The 25,429-nt window shown below is 41.4% G+C and overlaps 1 protein-coding gene across 1 annotated transcript in view; it reads left to right on the top strand.

Moving 5' to 3' along the window:
* LOC120554003 (kinesin heavy chain-like) overlaps window positions 1-25,429 on the top strand; it is a 45,110-nt gene that overhangs the window by 8,825 nt on the left and 10,856 nt on the right. The window contains exons 5-19 of the mRNA XM_039792551.1: window positions 6,462-6,510; window positions 6,623-6,678; window positions 8,330-8,417; window positions 9,489-9,613; window positions 9,806-9,910; window positions 10,685-10,833; window positions 12,081-12,229; window positions 16,351-16,532; window positions 16,997-17,065; window positions 18,018-18,224; window positions 18,996-19,148; window positions 20,402-20,599; window positions 22,221-22,338; window positions 24,206-24,276; window positions 24,377-24,486. Coding sequence (XP_039648485.1) covers window positions 6,462-6,510; window positions 6,623-6,678; window positions 8,330-8,417; window positions 9,489-9,613; window positions 9,806-9,910; window positions 10,685-10,833; window positions 12,081-12,229; window positions 16,351-16,532; window positions 16,997-17,065; window positions 18,018-18,224; window positions 18,996-19,148; window positions 20,402-20,599; window positions 22,221-22,338; window positions 24,206-24,276; window positions 24,377-24,486 — 1,829 coding nt within the window. The remainder of the gene's footprint in view (window positions 1-6,461; window positions 6,511-6,622; window positions 6,679-8,329; window positions 8,418-9,488; window positions 9,614-9,805; window positions 9,911-10,684; window positions 10,834-12,080; window positions 12,230-16,350; window positions 16,533-16,996; window positions 17,066-18,017; window positions 18,225-18,995; window positions 19,149-20,401; window positions 20,600-22,220; window positions 22,339-24,205; window positions 24,277-24,376; window positions 24,487-25,429) is intronic.

The following is a 25,429-nucleotide window of genomic DNA, read 5'->3' as shown; positions in this document are numbered from 1 at the left end:
AACCAGATTTAACCAACTGATTCTTGCATCGAAGGTGATCTGTCCGAAACGGTAACTTTCTGAGATAGTTTTTTCTCTCCAACAGTTTAGAGGACGGTAAAGCCAAAAACATCAACTCTGTAATATTGTAGTTTTTGAGAATAAATTACTAAAATTCATGTCACCTGTCTGTGGGGCTTGATTGGTCAAAATGTACAAAATGATGAAAGTTTAAGTTGTATAAAGGACTCAAACCACTTGACAGAGGGAGAAAGAAGTTTTCTGCACAAACTGTATATAAATGAATAAGTAATATATTGTTTGTTTTCCATGGAAAGTTTTACTCCTGTTTTTTAAATTTAAACTTGGGACCAAAAATACGCCACTGACTGATTTCTTATATACAAAACAAGCAATTTTTTTCTTTTCTTGTCACATTTAATGCCTGTTTATTTAGCTTTAGAACAACATACATTATATCTGAAGGCTCTGACACACCAACCTGACTGCCTCCCCGAGTTGGTCCAAAAAGTGCTTCGGAGTACACCGAAGCGACGCCGACTTGACTGTAAGTTCATGCCCGGTACGTAATACGTCTCCATAACAGCAGGCGGCGCTAATCTGTATTGTCGCCCAAAAAATGAAAACTGGCAGCTGATTGGACGAACGCATCACGTGGGTCTGGCTTCCCCCGACCATAACGGCGGCTCGTTTGGAATATGGTCTCGTATTTTATGAAAATAGTTCACCGAAACGTGTTTCTGAAAACATTTTAAGCGAGAAATAGGCCGTGCAGTTGCTGAATCGGTCTTCATTTCAGACCGACAAAGGTCAGTTTAAAAGATTTCGAAATAATCGAGTTGGTGTGTCAGCGCCTTAAGGCAGGGCTTCTTAAACGTATCACTCAAAGGTCTGCTTCCGATTTTTATTTAAGAAACAATTGGCGATAACAAAACAACATTTATCAACTCACTTATAGCTTTACATTCAAGTTACATACTCTGTTTTCCTGCTTAACTTTTGTACAAATACCCAACACTACCTTTTTGGCAACACTTTACTTGAAGGTATCGACATAATCGTGACATGACACTGTCATAACTATGACATGACACTGTCATGAACGTGTCATAAACATTATAAACAGTCATAAATGTTTATGACTTCTGTCATTGTCATTCAGTTTTTGTCATGACAAGTTGACATTGTTTGGGTTGTCTGGATTATGACAACTTAACATTAATCAAAGTGACATTACCAGAAGTTGTCTTGGTCATGACAAGTTGACATTAAATTAGTTTGGGAAGTATTTGTAATGACAACTTGACATTAACCAGGATGACATTACCAGAGGATGATGACTAGGTATAATGAAAAAGGGGTCGCTTGTAGTGACGAACAAAAGTTGTTCAGTTCTAAGAAGCGTTTTTAGCAACTTCCAGGTCATTTCTTATGTTTCGTAGCCTACAACTTTACTGTTTTGGTTCACTCTCACTGCTCTCTTCAGCACAATTTCCATCAGCAGCAGTCACCTATTTTAAGTGAAAAATGTTCTGATAAACCCACCCAACCAGCACCAAATGACAGAGAGAAACAGTTACAACTAGCGGGTGAACATAGTTGAGCATTTGGCAGCTAAAAATCCAAATATTGCTCTCACGAGTAGGCCTGTCGCGATAGTCAATACATGGACTTAGCGCACAATATATGGAAATGAGCTTGGTAGCTTTTGGTGACACAATATATTGCAATTGATAATTTGTATAATTGAAAATAATGCAAAATGTCCCTGAAAGAAATGCTCCTGTGTTGTTAATTTAATTATTTTTTTTATATTTTCTTTGGATGACCAACATGTACCTCGAGACAAAAACCTATATTTAGTATATTATATTTAACATATAACATATATAACTTATATTTTGGGGGTTTAGGATGCAAATGTGTGAGTGAGTGTGTGTCCCCTGATTTATACATCAAACTATATTACACATGACTGTAGTGCAAATTAACATTTAAACAACAATAGACCAACAAACATGAAATCATTTTTATGCATTTATTTTAAACGATTATTTGTGTAGCTAGTGTTTGTGTGTATGCAGTAGTGATTATATAGTTGTGAGGACTAGTTTCAGTTTTCTCACTTCGCCACAGGACTTTTTGGAGAGGGGGGCGGGGGGGGCAAGAAGCTTGCGCATAGATGAGGATTAAGGTTGCAGGGGAGTTGCAGGGGGCTGCCGGTGGTCCGGTCAGTTGGACTCCGCCTGTGCCTGTCCCCTGGTGCAGGTTTGCCTTTGGGGTTTGCTCCCCTAGCTACTGTACTCATGTGGCTGTGGGATTGCCTTCTTCCGCATTGCAGGCCGTTGGGGTCTTCACTATTTACCCATAGCTGGGGCTATTTACCCAGAACTGGGACAGTGGGTGACGGGCCTGCATGCCGCGTCTCTGGGGCCCACTGCTGCTCCGAGATCCCGTACAACTTAGCCTGGACCCACAAGGGACCAGTTACCGTGTGTGCCACGGGGAGGCGTGTACGAGATCTTGGCAGTGGAGAGGCTATGTACCGGCTGAGGAGGCTTACACACTCGGCTCCTCTTTTCACCCCTGAAAACAGAGGACTAGCCGGTGGCAGTAGCTGAAAGCAGAGAGTGGCAAGCAGAAGCAGCATGCAGCATGCAACTACAAGCACTACTACTCCAACACTACTGCACTGACGCATCACTCGCCCTGTGTGCAAACACACACACACACACACACACATACAAAGACAGACATACACACACACAAAGACACACATACACACACACACAAAGACACACATACACACAAAGACACACACACACAGACAGAAACACACACACACTCACACACACACACAAACACACACACACTATACAAGTACAAATCAGGTTCAAATCAGCAGGTTCATTTCCTCAGCCAGGGAGAAGCCTTTTGTACCACTTCTTCTTCTTCTCACTTCTTCTGCCTTCCTACTGAGTCAGCTTCAGGCTTTCTGTGGCTTGAAGGAGCGATGTTTTGTCCTCCTTCCACTCCTTGAGCTGACTCTCCAGCTGCTGCTCAGTCTTCTTCAGAGCAGCCATGAGGCTCTCCAGCTCGGCTCTATGGAAAGCCTGGGATCTTTCCAGTATCGTCTTCCTGTTTTAGGAGAGCTTCCTCCGTCTTGCTCAATTTATCCTTTAGCTCGTGAGCTTGAGCCCTTTCAATATCCAGATAGCTCTCCAACTCTAACTCAACGTTGGTTTTAGCTACTGCGAGCATCTGTCTCTCTTTACGAAAGTCCATCTCCTGAGTTTTCACATCATTTTTAAGGGCCTCTTTCTCACTCTTAATTTGCTCCAATTCGACTTTCAGGTCTTCAGTAATGAAGTACTGCAGGTCGAGATCTTTTTGGGCTTTTCGCAGCCTGTTGGAGATTTTTCCCAGCTGGGATTTCAGATACTCTGTTTCCCTGTGTGGGGAGTGGACACTGTCAGCCAGAGCCTCATCCAGCTGGGCTCTATGGGAAGCCTGGGATCTTTCCAGTATCTTCTTTGCCTCCGCCTCTTGTTTACGGAGAGCTTCCTCCATCTTGCTCAGTTTATCTTTCAGCTCTTGAGATTGAGCCCTCTCAGTCGCCAGATAGCTCTCCAACCTCACGTTGGTGGTCTTAGCTACTGCAAGCATCTGTCTCTCTTTACGAAACTCCATATTCTGAGTCTCCACATCATTTTTAAGGGCCTCTTTCTCACTCTTCATCTGCTCCAATTCGACTTTCAGGTCTTCAGTAATGAAGTACTGCAGGTCGAGATCGTTTTCGGCATTTCGCAGCCTGTTGCTGATTTTTCCCAGCTGGGATTTCAGATACTCTGTTTCCCTGGTTGGGGTGTGGACACGTTCAGCCAGTTGAACTTTCAAGTCACACATCTCCCTCTGCATCAGCATTTTGTCATGGCTCAAACTGCTGCCCTCTCTCTGTTGTTGGAGCTGATCCAGGAGAGTGGCCAGCAAGTCCTCTCGGATTATCAGGTGAACTCTTCCCTCTGGGAACATTGGGTGCGCTTTGCCTCACTGTCCTTCAGTTCACACCGCACTTGTTCTTCAAATGAACGGAGATAGAAATTCATCTGTGGTTCAATCTCTCTGGGGTTGAATTCCATGTTTTCCAATGTTGTATTCTGCTGGACCGGTGTTTTTTCTCCTGTTACAATGTGCACCTTTTGGATTGTCACAGTCAAATGACTCTCTGATACAAACTGCAGCTGTCTAGGTGAATTTGTGTCAGAACTGGGTCCCAGTATCCATTAGCCTGGATGCCAGCCGAACTTAGCCCCGCCCACAAAATTCGAGGTCGGGAAGTTCGGTCTGGAGTCGCTCCGTTGAGAAGAAATTATTGCCCGAACAGGATCTGTTCGGACCAATCAGATTGTCGGACAGATGATCAACAGTAACAGAATCAACCACGTCACCAAAGAACGCTTGGGTTGAATTTGTTGAGATGTGTAGATTCCACAATCGCGTCTGTTACAGAAGATATCGACAGCGCATTCATTTTAAAATCCTCAGCTAAGGAGCCTCAACAACTGCCCGAAAGCATGGTAGCGTTATATGGTGGAGCGAGATGGAGAGAGACTGAAGAGAGAGAGCGTTATATGGTGGAGAGAGATAGAGAGAGACTGAAGAGAGAGAGCGTTATATGGTGGAGAGACATAGAGAGAGACTGAAGAGAGGGAGTGCCCAGCGGCGCTAGAACAAAGCCGTGAATCGGAGAAATAAAACGTGTTTTCGCCGATTCATCTCTAGAAATGCCACTGTAGCAAGCATGTCACTATCACTAACGTTATCCACATTTATATTTACACGCAACAAATGATATATCCAGCTTCAAAAAGGTCTAAAAGTCGGAAGTTAGAACGAATGCATTGTGCAAAGAGTGGTTGCTATGGAGACGATACACAGTGTTGAGTTCTGTTGACAGCTGAGTTGAGTTCCGTTGCTCTGATATGATGTAGGTCTATCCAATGAATGCAGAGGCATTTTTTTTTCCTGGTTCGGTTGGAACACGCCCCATAATCACAGCCCAATGGAGCGGTTTCAGACTCATATTCTGACTAGAATCTGAGTATGACCACGTCAGGCTAAGTATCCATAGATTCTCAACAACATTAAAAGTGTTGTTATGACAACAACAACATGTATTCTTATGTTTTCATCCCAAATGGTTATTGATTCTATTCCATTCTATCTTTGATTCTATTGTTGCTGGGGGATACCAGTTTGTATATGTTTGAATATACAGTATGAATGTAATGATTTCTGATGATTCCTAAAATATGGCAAAGAAAGAACACTTTACGAAATATGGAAAGGAAAAAGATGGTTGTCTTTGCACAAGAGCAGTACACACAAGTATGCGCCAGTTGGAAAGCCATTTTCTCTAACTCCAATAACCATGTGCGCTCAGCAACTTCCTATTATTTAAGATAACCACAATAATTTTTTTTTTTTTTTACTTTTATTCAAACTATCCAATACTTTTTATGTTGCATTTGAAAAGCTGTTTCTCTCTCCTAGTCTTTTCTAACAATAACGAACTGTTATTGTTGATAGCTAAAGTTAGCTAAATTAGTATAGTCATAATTACGGACGTTACCCGATAAATCCAGTCTTGTGCCGATGCTCTGCTGTCTCTGTCCTGATAACTGTTTAGACAACAGTTTTATATTTTAGTGAACTCACAAACCGCAATAATCAGTCTCTTGTTCATTGATTTGCATGGCGTTTTGCTCGCGTAGGGAAAAGTTCAACTCAATTGAACTCTTGCAGCGGGCGGGCGTGTACGTGTGACCAGTTGTCATAACAAAGACAACTTCTGGTAATGTCACTTTGATTAATGTCACCTTGTCATAATCAAAACAACCTAAACAATGTCAACTTGTCATGACAAAAACCCAATGACACTTAATGACAGAAGTCATAAACGTTTCTGACTTGTTTTTGACACGTTCATGACCGTGTCATGACATACTTATGACAGTTTCATGTCATGATTATGTCGATACCTTCAAGTAAAGTGTTACCTCTTTTTTTCAGTAGCCTTCTTTCTCTCCATAATAACAAAACATGAATTCCAAATGTAAACAAGTCCAAACCTATTCATCCTATTTAAATGTCATTTATTCTGTTCTTTTTTCACACCAAACACAATAAAACTCATCCCTTCAAACTCTGTTACAACACCACTGTATATTCAACGCCCCTCACAATTTATTGAGCGATAGAAAATGTATTTTAAAAAAAGAGAACTACACTTTCATAAGGTTTTGAATTCGGACCTTTGTCTGGACTTTGAGAAGCGCTGATCTAAGATTTACTCTTTTGGTGTTTAGCTGATTCTCCTTTTAACATTGAACTCTTTATGCTTAAATACCTGACAGGTAGTCGATGAGTAGACATTAAAAGTTTGGAGTTTCTCTGGGCAGGTTTCCTATTTTGAAATCTACTTGGACAAGATCCGAGACCTGCTGGATGGTAAGTACGACTGTTTATCTCAAATGTATGTAACATTGAAGGCGTAATTAAGTAAAGTAATTTTTTTTAAAGAATCAGCTTGTGATTTTGGTGATTTGTGTTCTGTTTAAAGTGTCGAAGACGAACCTCGCTGTGCATGAAGACAAAAACAGAGTGCCCTATGTCAAGGTTTGTAAACTGTACAGGCCTTTGACATGATTTCACGTGATCTTTTTCAATTATTATTATTTTTTTTTTTTTACACAACTCGCAACATGAACAAACTTCCGTCATCACCACCCACCCAGGCAAAAATCAAGAAAAGATGACACAGTAACTACAATATTCAAGACCATTCAACAAAATGGACAATAAACCAAATAAACATATGTATAAATGACAACAACATAAGCCCATCATAAACATCTCTCCCCAGCACAAAGCTTCTTGGGAGCCCTCCAGAAAGTTCAGGAACTTTCCCATTTTCTAGTGTAGGCATCCAATCTGGAAAACGTTTATATGACATCTTTTCAAACGCCGCCACACTAGCCATCTCACAAGCCCACTCCTGGATTGACGGCACCCCTTCATTCTTCCATCTCCTTAAAGCTTTAGTACGTAACTTTTTTTTTATATTAATGAGCATCCGTTACATTCAATCCATTGCAAAATGAGTTGATACAAGGTTAATTAAGACTATCAGCGCCACACAACTCTCTCTGTATTTAACCTCCTCTGAAAAGTCTGTCATGTTATTTCTTTCCTCCATGTCCTCCTTGGCTACTAGTAACTGTGTGAAGGAGGGGTGGGGGTGGTGCATGATTACGGAAGGCTTGCATCATGTGGATGCAACAACAGTGGTGTTGTCATTACTTAGAATTCCTCATGTGGGCGACAGAAACTATTCATTATATCTTTAAAATAATCTGTCTGCTATCATTAAAGTAGTCTGGACCCAGCTTCTTATGTGCTTATCCATCCCTATTAGGATCAACCCATCTCCCAAAACAAATAATCTCAGACAGAATGGAACCTGGGTCCCTGCAATCACATATAAGTTATCATGTATCCCGGTCCCGGAAGTAATTGGCTGTCCTCTGTCTTACATTTCCAACCATTTGGTGTGTCTTTCAGACCAATTCTAAACAATCTGCAGTGAGTCCAATAGAAGCGATGCACAATCTTAGTTTTAATATTCCGACACATTTCACATGATCTTTGATATTCCAGCAGCCAGTCAGTTTGGGAAATCCCACGATCTCTACAAAGCTAACGTTAGCTTAAGTTGGCCGGCTGACTAAACAGGCAGGGACTGGTAATCCTCTCCGCAAATTGCCCTGCGAAATTAATACAATGATTATAACGTTTTCTTAACTCCATTGTAAGTGTAATACTGCGCAAGCGCCTCATTAACCGCATCACTGTGCCAATAATGACGTTTAAGCAAACCCTCTTGTGTAATATTGCTTAATTAAATACATTGTGTGTATGTGTCTGTATGTATGCGTAGGTATACCCTCATATTTGTCTTCACTCTTCACTTGAATTTCAAGTTCTAGAGGACAAAATGTATTGTACATCACAAACCTGCCAATTTACTTTTATATGATGTTTTTGAGTGCTTGTGAACATTCATCTACCTTCTCTAAGCTATGTGAAAGTGTGATTAGTGGTGAGTGGGGAAATGGGCTGAGTGGGACTTGAACATTATCACAGGACTTCCTCGCGTTGTTTTATTGCCCTTGTCATTTTGTAATTCTGTTCAGCTCGGTGCAAAAACAACATTTTGGATTAAATACCTAAATACATGGCGTTGATGCAGTTTCTCTTCCTCTGTCAGGGTTGTACTGAGCGTTTTGTGTCCAGTCCGGAGGAGGTGATGGACGTCATCGATGAGGGCAAAAACAATCGGCATGTGGCAGTGACGAGTATGTAAATTCATGTGTATTTTAATATCTTCCTCCCAATGTTTAACTTATCTTTTATATTCAGTGTAGGTATTTATTTTAGCATTGCCATGTATATGAAGTATCAAGATAGATAGATAGATAGATAGATAGATAGATAGATAGATAGATAGATAGATATTGTTGTCATTGCATATATTTACACAACGAAACTTAGTTGGAGCAATCCAGTTTGCAGCATTAAAATACAATATAAAATGTATGCACACACCTCATTCGTGACCACATTACTCATACAAAAAATACCCATATTACCCATAGTATAAATAAATACTTAAATGTAAAAATCAAAATATAGGGAGCAGTGAATACAAAAGTTACTGAACAGACATTATTGCATTAGGCCCGGAGTGACAGTTCTATCCCCTAAAGTAAAGATCCTTTACTTTAGTAAATGCAGCAACAAGTTAAAACTAATTAAAGTAAAAGCACTTGTACTTCAAGTGTGAAAGTAAAAGTATTTTGCATATGCATTCTAGTCACCAGCGTGATATATATATATATATATATATATATATATATATATATATATAAAACAAAAAACTTTGGGTTCAACATGGGGGGGATATGCATGTATGTATTGAAAAAAGTGGCAAAAAGCGACTAAAAGATCAAGAGGTGACAAATGTCAGAAAAAGCGACAAAAACTTCAGTAAAGGCGTCAAAAACATCAGGGGAAAAAAACTTTAAAAGAAGGCGACAGAATTGTCCAAAAAAAGGTATCAACAATTCCAAAACAAATCGTCAGACAAAGGCGATAAAAAAGCAACAAAAACCTTAAAAAGGAACAAAAACTTAAGAAAAAGCCCAGTTTGGATTATTATCCCCCCTGTAAATCTCGCCTATACAGTACTTCTCACTGTATCAAATACAAAAAAGTGAGATTCAGCCTAAATAATAAAGTAATTTATTTGCCACAGAATAACCTAAAACAACTGCAAATAACGGCTCCAACATACTGTACTTTCCACCGCTGAGCTACACATTTGTAAGAACCAGAACTTGCTGTAAACCAACTATTACTATTTCTAGACATGAATGAGCACAGCTCTCGCAGCCACAGCATCTTCCTCATCAACATCAAGCAGGAAAACATGGAGACGGAGAAGAAGCTGTCTGGGAAGCTCTACCTGGTCGACCTAGCAGGCAGCGAGAAGGTTCGTTCTGAGTGAGATCAGGAACATAGAGTTGATGTAAAGTTGACATGAGATCTAATCTGTGTGTGTGTGTGTGTGTGTGTGTGTGTGTGTGTGTGTGTGTGTGTGTGTGTGTGTGTGTGTGTGTGTGTGTGTGTGTGTGTGTGTGTGTGTGTGTGTGTGTGTGTGTGTGTGTGTGTGCTCTATGAACAGGTCAGCAAGACGGGAGCAGAGGGAGCTGTGTTGGATGAGGCGAAGAACATCAACAAATCTTTGTCGGCGCTGGGAAACGTCATTTCAGCTCTAGCCGAGGGAACAGTAAGTTACACATAGTCAGTGTTTGGGCAAGTTACTTCGAAAATGTAATACATTATAGATTACTAGTTACTGTCATTTGAGAGTAATTAGTTATGTTACAATATTACTGGCTCTGAATTGTATTGCTTTACACGACTACTTTTGCGATACTTTTGAGTTACTTTCACCAAAATGACTGCAGAAGTATGACTTGGCAGGTATTGTGAATTTCCCCACAGGATCAATAAAGTAGGGAGTAGGCCCTATCTCCATCTCATAGATGTAGATGTATACTCAGTCTCTGCAGTCATTTCAACCATCGATTCCAGCAACAAGAAATAACACTCTGTGCCAAAATGTTTCACTGTATTGGTGACACCACTAAATGTCGGGTTAAAATGCTAATATGGCACCGATGCTTTAACAACTGGACCGAATAGTAACGCGGATTTCGGTTCCTCATTTCAGTGCTACTGAAATGCCAGCGCTGCCCTCTGATGCTCCAAAACGGATGTTAGAGGCAACCGAAACATCGCTGCATGTGACGCTAGTTCACATAATACATTTGGCAGCAGGTAATGTTAGCCTACCGTTAGCTAGTAGCTGGATTAAACACGGTTAAAATGCTGACATTTAACGTTAAACCGTGTGACTGTATTTCATTGTGGAGGATTCCATCACCGAGACGTAACAGTCTGCAAAAACCCAAATGATACCCAACCCTACTCACCATCAACATCCTACCTTTAACTTCGTGTAAAGGTAAATTTAAATGTGTGACATTTATATTTTCAGAAAACCCATGTGCCGTACAGAGACAGTAAGATGACTCGCATCCTGCAGGACTCTCTGGGGGGAAACTGTCGCACCACCATCATCATCTGCTGCTCGCCATCTGTCTACAACGAGGCCGAGACCAAGTCCACGCTCATGTTTGGACAGAGGTACCCATTACTTACCATCAAACGCGCAGCTTAGGGCTGAACCGTTAATCCTATTCAAATCCAAATCGCGATTTTGTGCAGGGGGTTTGAAAATATCTGTCCACGTGCAGTGTTGTAATGTAACAAATGTACAAATAATTCGCTACTGTACTTAAGTAGAATTGTCACCTATCTGTACTTTACTTCGTTTTTTATATATCCGGAAACTTTTACTCCACTACATTTCCTAAATAAAATGTATACTCATTTGTTGCCAAGCAGCAAAAAAATAACCATAGGCCAAAACTAAAGAAGAAGAGGAGGAAGCATAATGACTGATAGCGTTGTCACTACCTGATGTGAGTCGAGTGCAGAAGTGAGTTGCGCATGCTCAGAACGGTTTATGGCATAATGCCAAGGGATCCGTATCCGGCTGCAAAATCCATAAAATAATAAACTTTTCTCATTACAAACAATAACAGATGATGGAAATCATTTCAAATACGTTTTAGCTATCTATGATTGATTGCTAATGTTAGCTCAAAACGCCATTCAAGTGACAGCCTTTGTTGTGTTTGATTGCTAACTTGTAGCCAGCAGTGAACAAACTTTGTTATGTAGGTCCATTTTTATTGTATTGCTATTACAGATGTCTCTTGTTAGCAGGTTCTTGGAGGCTACTTCAGCCTCTAATCTAGAATTGACATCAGGGACCATGCCGTGAAAATGTGATGCCTTACGCTAAATAATAAATGACTGCTATGTAATGTACCTATCTCATTATTCTGTGGCTAAAAGCAATTGTCGCAAAGTGACGCATGCGCAACTTACATCTGCACTCGACTCACATCGGGTAGCATCATGGAAACACCTGCGGCATGCTCTGCCGCCATGGTAACAGACGATGACTACAGGCTGTAGGTGGTGCCAGAGGAGACCGATTGTTTTTTAATTACCTGATTCATGTAGTTCTACTCGAGCATAGGGTCAGTTTCAGCAAATATGACAGAAAGTTAGTTTTATAAGTCTTACCTACTGCACCTTTTAAGTACATTTGATATCAGAAAATTACTTTGATACTGAAGTACAGTAAATATCAGATACTTTAAGACTTTTACTCAAGTTATATTCTAAAAGGAGACTTTAACTTCTACCAAAGTCATTTTCTGGTGAGATACTTGTACTTTTACTCAAGTATTGCTTTCAAGTACTTTATACAAGACTGTTCACGTGTTTAACTCAACTCTCTTCTGTCTGTGTTTCCTCAGAGCCAAGACCATCAAGAACACGGTGTCGGTGAACCTGGAGCTGACAGCCGAGGAGTGGAAGAAGAAATACGAGAAGGAGAAGGAGAAGAACAAGAGCCTGAAAAACGTCATCCAGAGGCTGGAGGCGGAACTCAACCGCTGGAGGAACGGTGAGATAAAAAGACACAGATGGCTGAGGAAAAGGTGTTGTATTGAATGGGTGAACACCTTTCTTCTCAAAGACATTCCCCCATTTAGTGCTGTTGTTTTGTTTGGTTTCTTTACTCATATGTCAGCAATTGTTGCCAGGTTGGCTTAGCTGGTAGAGCAGGTGCACATATATAGCGGTGTATGCCTCAACTCAGAAGGTCCAGGGTTTGAGTCCGACCTGGACGATTTTCCTGCATGTCTTCCCTCTCTCTGTCCCCTTTCGTATCTGGCTGTCCTTTCCATTAAAGGCTGAAATGCCCCAAAAAATCTTTAAAATTTTGTTTTCACTAATCTGTACATACTTTTAGACAGGGCTGAAGAATTTGGGGGAAAAATCGAATTGCGATTTTCCTGCCAGAAATTGCGATTTGATTTGCGATTTTGATATTGCACCTTCTACGATCTTGTTAAATAAAGTATTCAAAAATCATTATCATCATTTCATCATCATTATCCACTGCAAATAGGACATTTCTGTAAACCATCTGTGTAATGTGTATATGTAACAGTATCCCAGCATTTAATGAAAAGAGGAACAAAAAATGTTAAATCAAAAGGTACACTAAACATTCAACTTAGTTTTGCACATTCGATTAATCGCATCCTTAACAATTAGCTAATCACTAATTCTTTCAAATCGGGATTTCAATTTGAAAACCATTAATTGTTTAGCCCTACTTTTAGATAAGTGTCCAAATCACAATCAAATCAAGTCTGTGAGTTTTATCACCTTGACTGATAACAACCTGGATAGTTGACACAAACAATAATGTTGCATATTGTCACATTAAAGCGGAGTAACTCATTAACAGAAAATGAAGATCTGCGATGCTAGCCTCCCAAAGTCAGACCACCATCAACATCCTACCTTTAACTTCATGTGTGTGTGGTGGAATGTAACTGTATATTTACTCAAGTACTGTATCTAAGTACAAATGTTGAGGTACTTGTAGTCTTTTCTTTTCATGCCACTTTCTACTTCTACTCCGCTACATTTCAGAGAGAAAGTCCAGCTGAGATGATTAGACCATTAAACACACAGCTGGTTGGATCCTTTACACTTTCTAGAATGGGAGGAGAGTTCTTTACTTTTAATACTTTAACTACATTTTCCTGATGATACGTACAGACTTTTACTGAAGTAACCTTTTCAATGCAGGACTTTTACTTGTGACAGAGTATTTTAACAGTGTGGTATTAGTACTCTTACGTAAATGTAAAGGATCTGAATCAGGGTGGGAAATTAACTTTTTTGCCCACTAGCCAAAGTGGCTGGTGGATGCCCAATTTTACCAGCCACTTACATTTTTTACCAGCCACTTTTTCCAGAATTCAAATTTATAAAAGAAAGTGCACTATTATACTTTTAATTGCTTTATTAAATTACTTATTATTAATACATATTTTATTAATATACATTTATTTATTATGTGTCAGTAGCTTGTTGATCTTTACATTGTTAGTTTATTTCCTATCCTGGCCTGAGACACACATTCATACGGTTTGATAAAGGCCTTGGACTTAAACTTATCATTGATCTTACAATAACAAGTGTAGCTGTCCTCAATTTAGGTCATCCTGTACGTCTCATCTCCGTTTTTTCCTGCATGCTGTGTGTGTGTGTGTGTGTGTGTGTGTGTGTGTGTGTGTGTGTGTGTGTGTGTGTGTGTGTGTGTGTGTGTGTGTGTGTGTGTGTGTGTGTGTGTGTGTGTGTGTGTGTGTGTGTGTGTGTGTGTGTGTGTGTGTGTGTGTGTGGTGTGGGGGGGCGTCAGCGCCGGGTGGGAACTGAGCAGCAGAGAGCCGACAGGATTAAAACGGCAGCAGCTCCTTAAACATCGTTAGTCTACATTGACGTTAAAATGTCTACAGGTTGGCAGGACGGTCTGAAATGTTTTGAACGGTCTTTTGCTGTACATTTGTCAATGCGCCACTTGTTCGAGAAGTACCTTCTCTTTTTCTTTACTTGGCTCTCAACTGTTTGTACATCCATAGCTACTGCTGACTCCGCGGCGGGCCTCTTAACACCGGGGACATGTCGCCCCATTTTTTAACAGATAATTTTCCTTTCGTCTGTACCTCAGCTCAGCTAGCTAGCTACATGACTATGAAAACTAGCTACTCGACTATGCGTGGTCAAAGCCCCGGCTGTGAACGGTTTCATTTCCTGTAAGTTCTTCACAATAAAGGTCCTCCGTTATGTTGGTATTTGAATGTTTTTATTATGAAGCAGCAAAATCTGGACATTTTGGGGATTCATTAGCAGTAACGTAATGCGACTCCTATAAGCATTGTGCATTGTTACTTAACAACAGCATTCTTTGACAAAAACTGTCCAATCTGTTACAAGGAATGTTTTACAATCCACCTGCCACTGTGGCTGGTAAACAAGGCAAAGTCACCCGCCACTTTGAAAAAATACCCGCCATTGCTAATTTCCCACCCTGATCTGAATACTTCTTCCACCACTGGGTAAATCCATCACATAACAACAATGTTTTTAATAAGGGCATTATACTGCCTGTTGTTTTGTCTCTACTCCTTCTGACTTTCTCTCTTCTAAGACTGCAGTGTTGGGAAGGGGTTCACAGCATCCTCACCCATTTTTTTCATCTCTGTGGCTTGGTAACCACTCTCTCTCTCTGTCTCTCTCTCTCTCACTCTCACGCTCTCACACTCCCTTTTCTTCTTTGCTTATTGTCTCTGCCCCCTCCACCCTCCCTCGATTCCTCTCTCAAATTCAAATTGCTTTTTTGGCATGAATTTCAGAAAAAGAATATTGCATTTTATGCGTTAGTTAATTTATTTAGGGTCAATGAAGAAACAACAGTATATTAATATTAAATCGATAAGTGTCAAATGTAAGAAAGAAAAACAACTCTCTCTCCCTCTCTGGCCATTGCTTTTTTTAATTTGTTTAAGTCCCTTGCGCATGCTGATAACACTCCCTCTCCCTAGCAACAAATCAGCTCAAAGCCTACGCTCCTTACACATAAATGTAGTGAACCCACACACACACACACACACACACACACACACACACACACACACACACACACACGCTGATGATGCAGTGTTTCTGACATGACTCAGCGTCTGGCTGAATGCCCAGGGTATTTAAACAGAGCAGCTCTTCACCTTTTCACTCTCTCCTCTCCATCTCTTCTTATCTGAAATTTATCCTTACAATTAAAAAGTCAACAATAATTACACCGTCGACTCTTTAACTACTGAAGTCACACTGCTGCCAACAGGCTGGTACTGTCAAAACACATAACCACAAGACCAAAGAAGGATGCTATGACTCTGCGTAAGTCTGCATTCAGACAGCCTGCGTCAGACGCTGCGGGGAAAACACAGGTCTTTTGAATGGGGGTATATTTGCCAAAAATTTACCATCTGCATGATTAAGAAGTTGTAAATTTCATCAAATTGTATGCACTTTCAGCTTCAAGAGGGCAGTCATGTTGGCTGACTGTGATGCCATGTGATGAAAATGTATCCAATCCGCGACTGAGACCGCAACTCACAGCACCAAACCATAGCACAGCCTAGTGTTAAACAGAGGTGGGAGAAGTATTCAGATCCTTTTACTGGGATGAGTGAAAGATCTAACCCAGGGGTGTCAAACTTAACTTCACTAGGGTCCACACTGGAAAATGAGAATCACATCAAGGGCCAGACATGTAGAGTTTATAGATGCTTTTATTTGATCGAAAAATTAAAATATCTTTGTATTGTTGTTGCATGTCTCATATAGTCTTCTCACTTGCAGTTTGGTTGACATAAAGTACTCAAAAAGTCAGCAGAAAAATCCTTAGCAATCACAGAAAAAAGCAACAAGAACCTTGAAAAAAGCAACAAAAAAGGTTGAAAAAACAGAACAGAACACTCTGAAGAAAGCAGCAAAAACATTGGGAAAAAGTGATAAAAAAACGTAGGAAAAAGTGACAAAAACTAGGCGGCCAAAACGTATTGGGAACCTAAATTGATATGTGGGCCGGATCATGATCTGCGAGGGGACGGATTTGGCCGGCGGGCCTCGAGTTTGACACGTGAACTAACCGATGAGTCTGTGTTGCAGGGGAGAACGTTCCTGAGGACGAGCAGCTGAGCTCTAAAGATCAGAAGGGCGCTGAGCCATACGACAACACTCCCGTCATCGACAACCTGCTGCCGCCAGGAGGAGGCGTCTCGCTCCCCGCCGACGAGCGGAGCCAATACGAGGACGACGTTAGCAACCTCTACAAACAGCTGGATGACAAGGTGAGGCTGATGAATGAGGGATACATCTGGATGAGTGCTAAGATCTCGTGCAAATCTTCTAATTATTCTGCATTGGTATTATAACTTCACATTAGTTTCAAACGGATCTGTAAAGATGAATCGATTATTTGTTAACCATTAAATTAACCGCCAACCTTGGATAATCGGTTCAAGTAATATTTTATGAAAACTAGTTACAATTCTCTGATTGCAACTTGTTAAATGTGAATATTTGCTGGTTTTGTCACTCATCTGTGACAGTAAACTGAATATCTTTGAGTTGTGGACAAGACGAGACATTTGAGGACGTCATCTTGGGCTTTGGGAAACTCTGATCCACATTTTTCACCATTTTCTGACATTTTACAGACCAAACAATGAATCCATTCATCCAGAAAATAATCGGTAGTTGCAGCCCTACTTTCAAACAATACTGACTCTATTTTCTCCTAATATTTGTACAGGATGATGAGATCAACCAACACAGTCAGTTGGCAGAGAAACTTAAGGAGCAGATGATCGACCAAGAAGAGGTTTGTCTCCCAGATCATAAATAAAAAGGAAACTGATTGTGAGTTTATATCAATGTGCGTATGTCAATGTTTCCCCCAGCATCCGCATCAAGACATTAGTACTTGCATAGCATGTCACGAACGGCTCAGGCCCAGCTTTCATCCAGGACATGGTCAAACCGTAGCCTGATGTGCACCTCTAAAAAAAAATTTAACTACACGTTGCGCCGATGCAGACCGCATCAACTGTGATTGGTCCGTTTGGCTGTGGCTTGGTAGCGTTGCATTTCCCCCAAATCATTTCCTGTTTTTTTCCATAAACAACATGAAATCAAGGAGAGGGTTAACTTTTCCAGCTACAGATTTCCGTCCGTGGTCAGAAAGAACAGGGGAGACACTATGACTTTAGAGGCACTACTTGCTCTGAAGATAATCACCATCGCTCTCTCACTCGCTCTACCATACACTCCCCACGCACACACGCCATCCCTGCTATTCTCTTAAAGAGATCGACACACACACCAATGCATAAGTATAAACTTTAGTCCACTTACCTAGAGAAAGCTCTGCGTGCAGCCTCTGCAGAAGCATAAATCATGCTTTACACCCTAGCCCGTCTACTCCGCTCTGCATCGGCCAATCTGCTTGCTGCCTTCTCACAGCGAGGGACACCCAATCACTCAACCAAATCCCGAATGTTTGCTGTCCTGGCCCCTAAATGGTGGAATGAGCTCTGACATCAGGACGGCTAAAGTCTACACATCTTCTGCCGCAGGCTAAAAACGCATCTCGTCCAACTTCACCTTGGATAAAATGTGACTCTTTGTAGTTTGGCTTATTCAAAGCTAATGTGCTTGCACTGTACTTGTTGTCCCGAAATTGTACTTTCATGGTTGAATGCACTTAATTGGATGTTGCCTTTGATAAAAGCGTCAGCTAAATGACATGTAATGTACACATTGTTCTTCCCCAGCTGCTGGCGTCTACACGGCGCGACTACGAGAAGATCCAAGAGGAGCTGTGCCGGCTGCAGGCGGAGAACGAGCTGGCCAAGGAGGAGGTGAAGGAGGTGCTGCAGGCCCTGGAGGAGCTGGCCGTCAACTACGACCAGAAGAGCCAGGAGGTGGGGGAGAGAGACCGAGCCAACCTACAGCTGGTGGAGGAGCTGCAGCACAAGACGGTGAGTGGACGGCACAAAGATCACTGGCATTTCATGGTTGCTGTATCCTGATGTAACTACAAATATGGACTTAAGATTGTTCCCAGGGTTCAAAATTAATTCTTTCTTCCACCAGCCAAATGGCTAGTGAATGTGTAGATTTTCCCAGCCGCTCAATAGATTACCATTTAGTGTTTTCCCTCAGTTTGTGGAAGCACATGTTAGGTGCACATATTTGGCGGGGAGTTTAGGGGTCCTCCCTCAAACTAATTCTTTGCAATTTCACATCATTTTGGACCATTATTAGAGCAGATAATAAAAACTGTCAAAAAGTTTAAAGACAAAACTTGTTAAAGTAGTCCACTGGCGACCAACTACAATGATTAGATCTGAGAAAATTATTATTATATATATACACATATTATTATTATTATTATTATTATTATTATATTTTAGTATGATGTTTACTTGTCAAAGCACTTTGTAACTTTGAGATGGAAGGCAGCTCTGGAAGAAGTATTCAGATCCTTTGTTAAAGTACTAATACCACACTGTAAAAATACTCATACATATCATCATCATCATCATCATCACATCTTAATGTGTAAAGTAACTAGTAACTAAAGCTGTCGGATGAATTTAGTGGAGTAAAAAGTACAATATTTCTCTCTGAAATGTAGCGGAGTAGAAGTAGAAACTGGCATGTAAAGTAAAGTACCTCAACATTTGGACTTAAGTACAGTACTGGAGTAAATGTACTCTACTGTGTGTGTGTGTGTGTGTTGTGGACAGGCGTTGCTGTCAGTGGTGCAGAGCGAGCTGAGTCAGCTGCAGGAGCTGAACGGCCTGCAGAGGAAGAGAGCCGCCGAGGTCCTCAACCTGCTGCTGCGAGACCTCAGTGACATCGGCACCATCATCGGCACCGGCGACGTGAAGACCGCCGCAGTGAGGACACACACACACACACACACACACACACACACACACACACACACACACACACACACTAGAGGACTGCATTGGGATTGGGATCTTGCAGGGCAGGTGGTTTTTAACGTTGCTGCGGCTGGGATCGGGCGCTGCTCCTGATCAGCTGTTGATAGGTTTGCCTAGCTAGGTTTTATAAGAAAACAACGAATGCACACAGAGCATCCAGTTAAAAACCAGCCTAAATGCTTTATTAACACTCCTCTACTCTCTCTCTCTCTCTCTCTCTTTCCTTCCTCCTTCCCAGGGCTCTCCACCCCAACAGGCACTAACATAAAATCTGTTACAATGCGTTAAAAATCTAACAACCTGAGCAAAACAAACCGCAGCCAACAACATGTTCTTAACTAATAAGTGAAATAAATAAACAAATACATATATTTGACAATACCCTTATTGCACTAGAATAACTGTAATTATGCACTAGAACGTACGCTACTTATTACCGACAGGTATGCATATCTTTATTAATACTAAACAGTAAAATAACTAGTTTCCCTGCGGGACAGGAGAAGACACTAAATCACTGGTCAGTCTGTCAATGGGCGGGACTCAACATACACACTGCAGGAGCGGGATTAAGAAAACAGTCTGGCGCAGGGCTCTAACACACACTTACACACTCATGCATCATCTTTTACATTCACACCCTAAGGCTTTGATCACACTTGCCGCCTTTCTTGACAGGATAAAAGTTGACTAGAGCGCTTTTGTAGTAAATAAAAAAAGAAGAAGAAGCTGGAAGCGTTTTCATTCCAAAAAAAAGCCGAAAGCGTCTTTTGTTGCTGTAACAACAGCCACTGCTACAGCATCCTAGATCGCTATGTGGAGCGGTGCTATATAAACCAAATACTAACGTTAGATAGTGCAAAACGGTTTAGCGAGATCGGGAGAAAGAACAGAGAGAAGGAATGGTACTAATGCTAAAGTTAGATAAAACAAAGCAAGTTCCCTGAACAGGGAGCACCCGCTCATATCATATAACCCGCTGTGCTCTGACACTAGCACAAGTCTATCTATCGGCACCTTCTCCTTCTTTCAGAAAAGTTGAACTTTTTTCAACGCTCTGAGCTGCAGAAAAAACCATTGGCGCTGGCGTTTAAAAAAAGCTCTCAGGATTTTTTTGAAAACACAGTTTACTCCATAGGATTATAATGTAAAACAAATGCACTGCCCTAACCTCCCAACCCTCTGCTTCCCCCTTCCCACAGTCCTCGGAGACGAAGGGTAACGGCTCGGCGGTGGAGGAAGAGTTCACCGTGGCTCGCCTCTACATCAGCAAGATGAAGTCTGAGGTCAAGTCTCTGGTGAACCGCAGCAAGCAGCTGGAGAGCTCTCAGGCCGACACCCACCGCAAGATCCAGGCCAATGAGAAGGAGCTGGCGTCCTGTCAGCTGCTCATCTCCCAGGTAACCATCCACCAGCTGATATGTATTGTGCAGAGCAGTAGCTCCCAGTCTGAGGTTCAGTGATCTCTGGGAGTCTGGTTTTAAAGCAGCTTTGGTATTTTTACGATGTTTTCACACGATGACGTTTAGTCCCCTTAAATTACCCAAAGTGGCAGTAAAATAACACTTTAAATTTGCTCTTTAATCCCCCTCTTAAATAACTTTGTCAATCAAAGATCCAAAAAGCCATTTTTGTTGTGTTTTGTCCATATTGTATACGCGTTTTCCCTGGGATCTCGAATAGAATTTAAAATATAAGTCTTTAAAGGTACTCTAAGCGATGCCACGCGATTTTTAGGCTACAACATTTTTTGTCACATACAGCAAACATCTCCTCACTATCCGCGAGTTGCCGGTCCCCTAAACACACTGTAAAAAAACGCGGTCTCTGTAGACAGCCTAGGGTCCACATTTTCACCTTTAATTATTTGCATGTGAAAAATATAAAACAAAATGTGCTTCCACTACTGGTATTTAAGTTTTTGAATACCAAACTACAATCATTTGTACTCACTTGCAACATGTATAGTACTAAAACTAGGTTCAATTACTTTGAATTTGTGCTCTATGACCAGAGAAAGCTGAGAAAAAAAGGTTGTAGGGTCCGTGTCCGTTTTGATAGGTTGTTTTTCTTCGTTTTAAACCACTTAATCACAAGAAAACGAAAACAAAAGTTACATAAAAAAACGGAATAATAATTTCCCCACTTCTTTTATACTGACTGAAAGTCACTCTGGATTATAGGGCTGTGCTCGTTTGAAGAAATTCTTAGTCGACTAACACTCATTCAGTTGTATCAACTAATCGATTAGTTGATTTAATCGATTTAATCTGAGTTTCTCCGCAAAGAGTCACGCAAAAGTGGCACTTTAATTCTGGTGTTTACCAGAGGTGTGCTCCTACGTTTCTTGGAAATAAGTCATTCAGCATGAAAAAAAGCATAAAACATGACTAATTGACTAAAGAAATCTAAGTTGACTAAGACCAAAACGACCGATTAGTCGACTAAAAGGGAGCAACCCTACTGGATGAATGGCTCAACTTTTCTCTTGCTCTTTTTTATGTAAACCAGGAGTCTTAAATGTTTTTTAGGCCAAGCGCCCCTTAGCTGAAAGAGAAATGGAGTAGGGACCACCTACTATAAAATGCAATAGAAGTCCTATGCAATAAGAAGCTGCTCTTTTTATGGCTGTGTCCTATTTGGTTTTATGTTTTCATAAAAAAAGGAGCTTTACACACATTATCAGAGCTGAATATTTGATGAGTGCGGTGTTATACATTTTAATTAGTCTTGATTTGGGTGTTTACAGCTTATTTACATTTAAAAAGGGCTGTAAATTTGGTTCTTCAAGTTAATTATAGCACACCATTGTCAACTTTATTCAGATAAAATGTAATTTCCCACAAAATAGCAGCTAGTGAAAATGCTGAGTCGCAAGTAGTTTTTGGAAAAACACTTGCCAGCAACAGGGGCTGGTGAGCAGAAAAGTTAATGTCAAGCCCTGCTGAGGACACCCTAGGGGGTCCCGGTCCCCCTGTTGAAGATCTCTGATGTAAAGCATCCGTTGTGTTTGTGTTGCAGCACCAGGCCAAGATCCGCTCTCTGACAGATTACATGCAGAACATGGAGCAGAAGAAGCGGCAGCTAGAGGAGAGTCAGGACGCTCTGACCGAAGAGCTCGCCAAACTGCAGGCTCAGGGTCAGTACACCACAACGGTCCTCCCAGTCAGTCACTTCCGGGTCACGCAATTTGCGTCAGTTGGAAACATCAACATTTAATGAAACGCTCGTTATCCGCTTTTTTTCTTTCTTTCATTTTTTAATTGAGCACAATATCTGAAATTTGAAAACACTAGTCATCTGTTTTTTTTTATTTTGCTTTTGGAAACGTCTATTGAGACAAGTCATTTTCTGCTTTTTTGGTTTTATTTTGAAAAAAGAATGAACAAATGATAAATGGATTGGTGTTAGGGTTAGTGTATAAAAAAACTAGGGCTGTCAGTTTTATGCGTTATTAACGGCATTAACGCAAACCCATTTTAACGCCGTCTTCTTTCGGATGTAGCTAGACCGGAAGCAAAATTACGAATCCCACTATGGCCACGCCAAGACCCGCCCTACGAAGCAGCTCGATTGGTTGGGGTTAGGCATTTCACCTTGAGTGGTTAAGGTTAGGATAGCTTATGGGGTTACGTTCCCTTGGAAGCCTGGCCAATAGTAGTGATTGAAGGGTGGGTCTTGGCGTTGCCATAGTGGGATTCGTAATTTCACAGACCAGAAACAAAACAGACACGCACCGCCGCGCACACACTTGTTTGGGCTTGCGAGTCGCATAGCTAGTAGGCTCGTCACGGCGATTAGCTTCGGAGCGAGTAGTGACTCTACAGTCCTAGTGAGAGAACCAAAGTGTCTCCCCTGTTCTTTCTGACCACGGTGGGAAACCTGGAGCAGGAAAAGTTACCCCTCTCCTTGAGTTTATGGAGAAGGACAATCAGGAAATGAGTTGGGGGAAACTGTCTATGGGGAAATGCAACGCTGCAACAACGCCACGCAAGCCGCGGTACGCTGCGACGACCAGCCACGCTCGCCTCAGGCATGAGGCAGTACTATCTGCAATGGAAAATGGAGGTAACAGTGTTACATTGTGTGACAGATTATTAGCTCCAAGTGTGAATGTTAGTGTGAAATTGAACACTACGTATATGCCAATGTTGTTTGCAATAAAAAAATAATTTGCACAAAGCAAGCCAATCCACTTTTCCATGTTGATAAGAGCATTAAAATGAGAAAATATAATGGGACCAAAAGAAGTCCAGGGACATTTAGAATAGATAAAAATGTGCAATTAATTGCGATTAATCGTGAGTTAACTATGACATTAATGCAATTAATCGTGATTAAATATTTTAATCGTTTGACAGCACTAAAAAAAACACCAATAAAATAAAAAATTTAAAATCAAAATATAAGGCATTTTTTTGTCACTGAAACGGCCCATTTGTGTGACGTCTTGTTGTGTTCTTTAACCCCCCAAAAAAGCACAAGTAGACTTTATATTTCACAATAACTGTTTTGCGTCAGATCGTTTAAAGATCTCGACTTGTCCGACCGCACTTGAAGGCAGCTTTATTTCCCAGGAGAGAGAGAGAAAGAAAACAGGACGAGCGAGACATTGTTGTTGCAGGAAACAGTCCGCTGTTCTATAAACTCCCGGGCAGTTCAGAGCTTGTATTTGGTGTTTTAAAACTTTCTTGTGGCAGCGATAGAGGCAGTGATGTTTCCTGTTTCCTGTACGGGACTCTCACACCGCCTCAAATCACACCCACAAGGCTAATCTCCGGTTACATGATTGACCACCGCAGCGTGACGTGGGGTTGTGTTTCTCCAAAAGTTGAGTCGGCCTCCAAGTTTTTGCCGCAGGCCTGATGTGTTTTCTTGCGTGTCCCCCCTTGCCCCATCCCCCGCCACAGCCTAAACGCACTACCACGGCCGACGCAGGCTGTCTGAACGCGGCCTCAGACATCTTACCTCAGGTAAAACAAGTTTTCTCTTCTCTTGGTTCTCAGAGAAAAGACACGAGGTGTTGGGAGAGGAGAAGGAGGACATCAGCAGACTGGATAGAGACGAGGACATCGAGGTGACCGAAAGCACATCTGTAAACTGTAAAAAGTCAAATGATTGTTACATTTGAAGCATGGAGCTCTAATGTGTTTATTTCCCCCATCTCTGTTCTCCAGAAAGCGCTGGAGGAGCAGCTGGAGAAGCACCGGGAGGCTCATCAGAAGCAGCTCAGCCGCCTCCGAGACGACATCGGAGACAAGCAGAGAATGCTGGACCAACTCACAGAGTAAGGAAACATCAGTACTTGCAGAAACAAAGCACTGGAGTTCAGAGTTTAGAGTTCTTTATTGTCCCTAGAGGGGCAATTTGATTGGGAGATTCAAAAAACAACAACACAATAAACACGGCTTAGCAGCACACAACCAACAGAGGGATTAAGAACAATTTCATTACAGTGTCAAATAAAATCCCATGAGATTGTCTGGAAATGTGATTTCTAAAGGTGTCACTGAGAAGGACTGTGCATTTAAGAGTTGTTCAAGTTTACAGCTTTTATTTGCACGGTAATTAAATGGGCTCAATGTACAACGTGCCATCATGACTTTGTGTAAACATACACTATATGTCTACGCCGGATACAGCGGATGGGTTGCAGACTGATCTCAATAAGTGGCGTATGTATGACACGCCAATTCGTATGCTATTTTGGCGTGTTATCAAGACGCATAATCACTTTTCGGATGGTTGGGTTTAGGAAAAGAAGAACGGGACGGTTAGGTTTAGGAAAACAATAACGGGGTTGGGTTCAGGAAAAGAAGAAAGCTACGGTTGGGTTTAGGAAACGTGACAGGCGGGACACAATCCCCAGTCTCCTGGGTGAAAGTCCTGTGTTTGACCCATCCACCCCCCCCCAACCAACCTCCCTATAAGGATTTTCGGGCTTTCATACTAATCGCTACGCCGTAAATTGACACACAGTCGCAAGGTAATGTAAGTCAATGGAGGCCAAACGGCGTTGATAAACAGGCTAAAAAGCGATAATGCGTCTTGATAACACGCCAATAATGGCATACGAATTGGTGTGTCTTACATAAGCCACTTATTGAGATCAGTCTACAGTGTAAGATCTGTAGAATAAAACCGTCAGAGAAATACAATCTCTGCAGGCCTTTTTTGCAGATTTGGATACATTGACTCATCACTGTTCCCAAGTACCTATAGCAGCGGTT

Source organism: Perca fluviatilis, chromosome 24 (genome assembly GCF_010015445.1).
Source record: "Perca fluviatilis chromosome 24, GENO_Pfluv_1.0, whole genome shotgun sequence".
NCBI classification, from domain to species: domain Eukaryota; kingdom Metazoa; phylum Chordata; class Actinopteri; order Perciformes; family Percidae; genus Perca; species Perca fluviatilis.
Note: the sequence above shows the minus strand (reverse complement) of the source record. Positions and strands in the feature narration are given on the sequence as shown.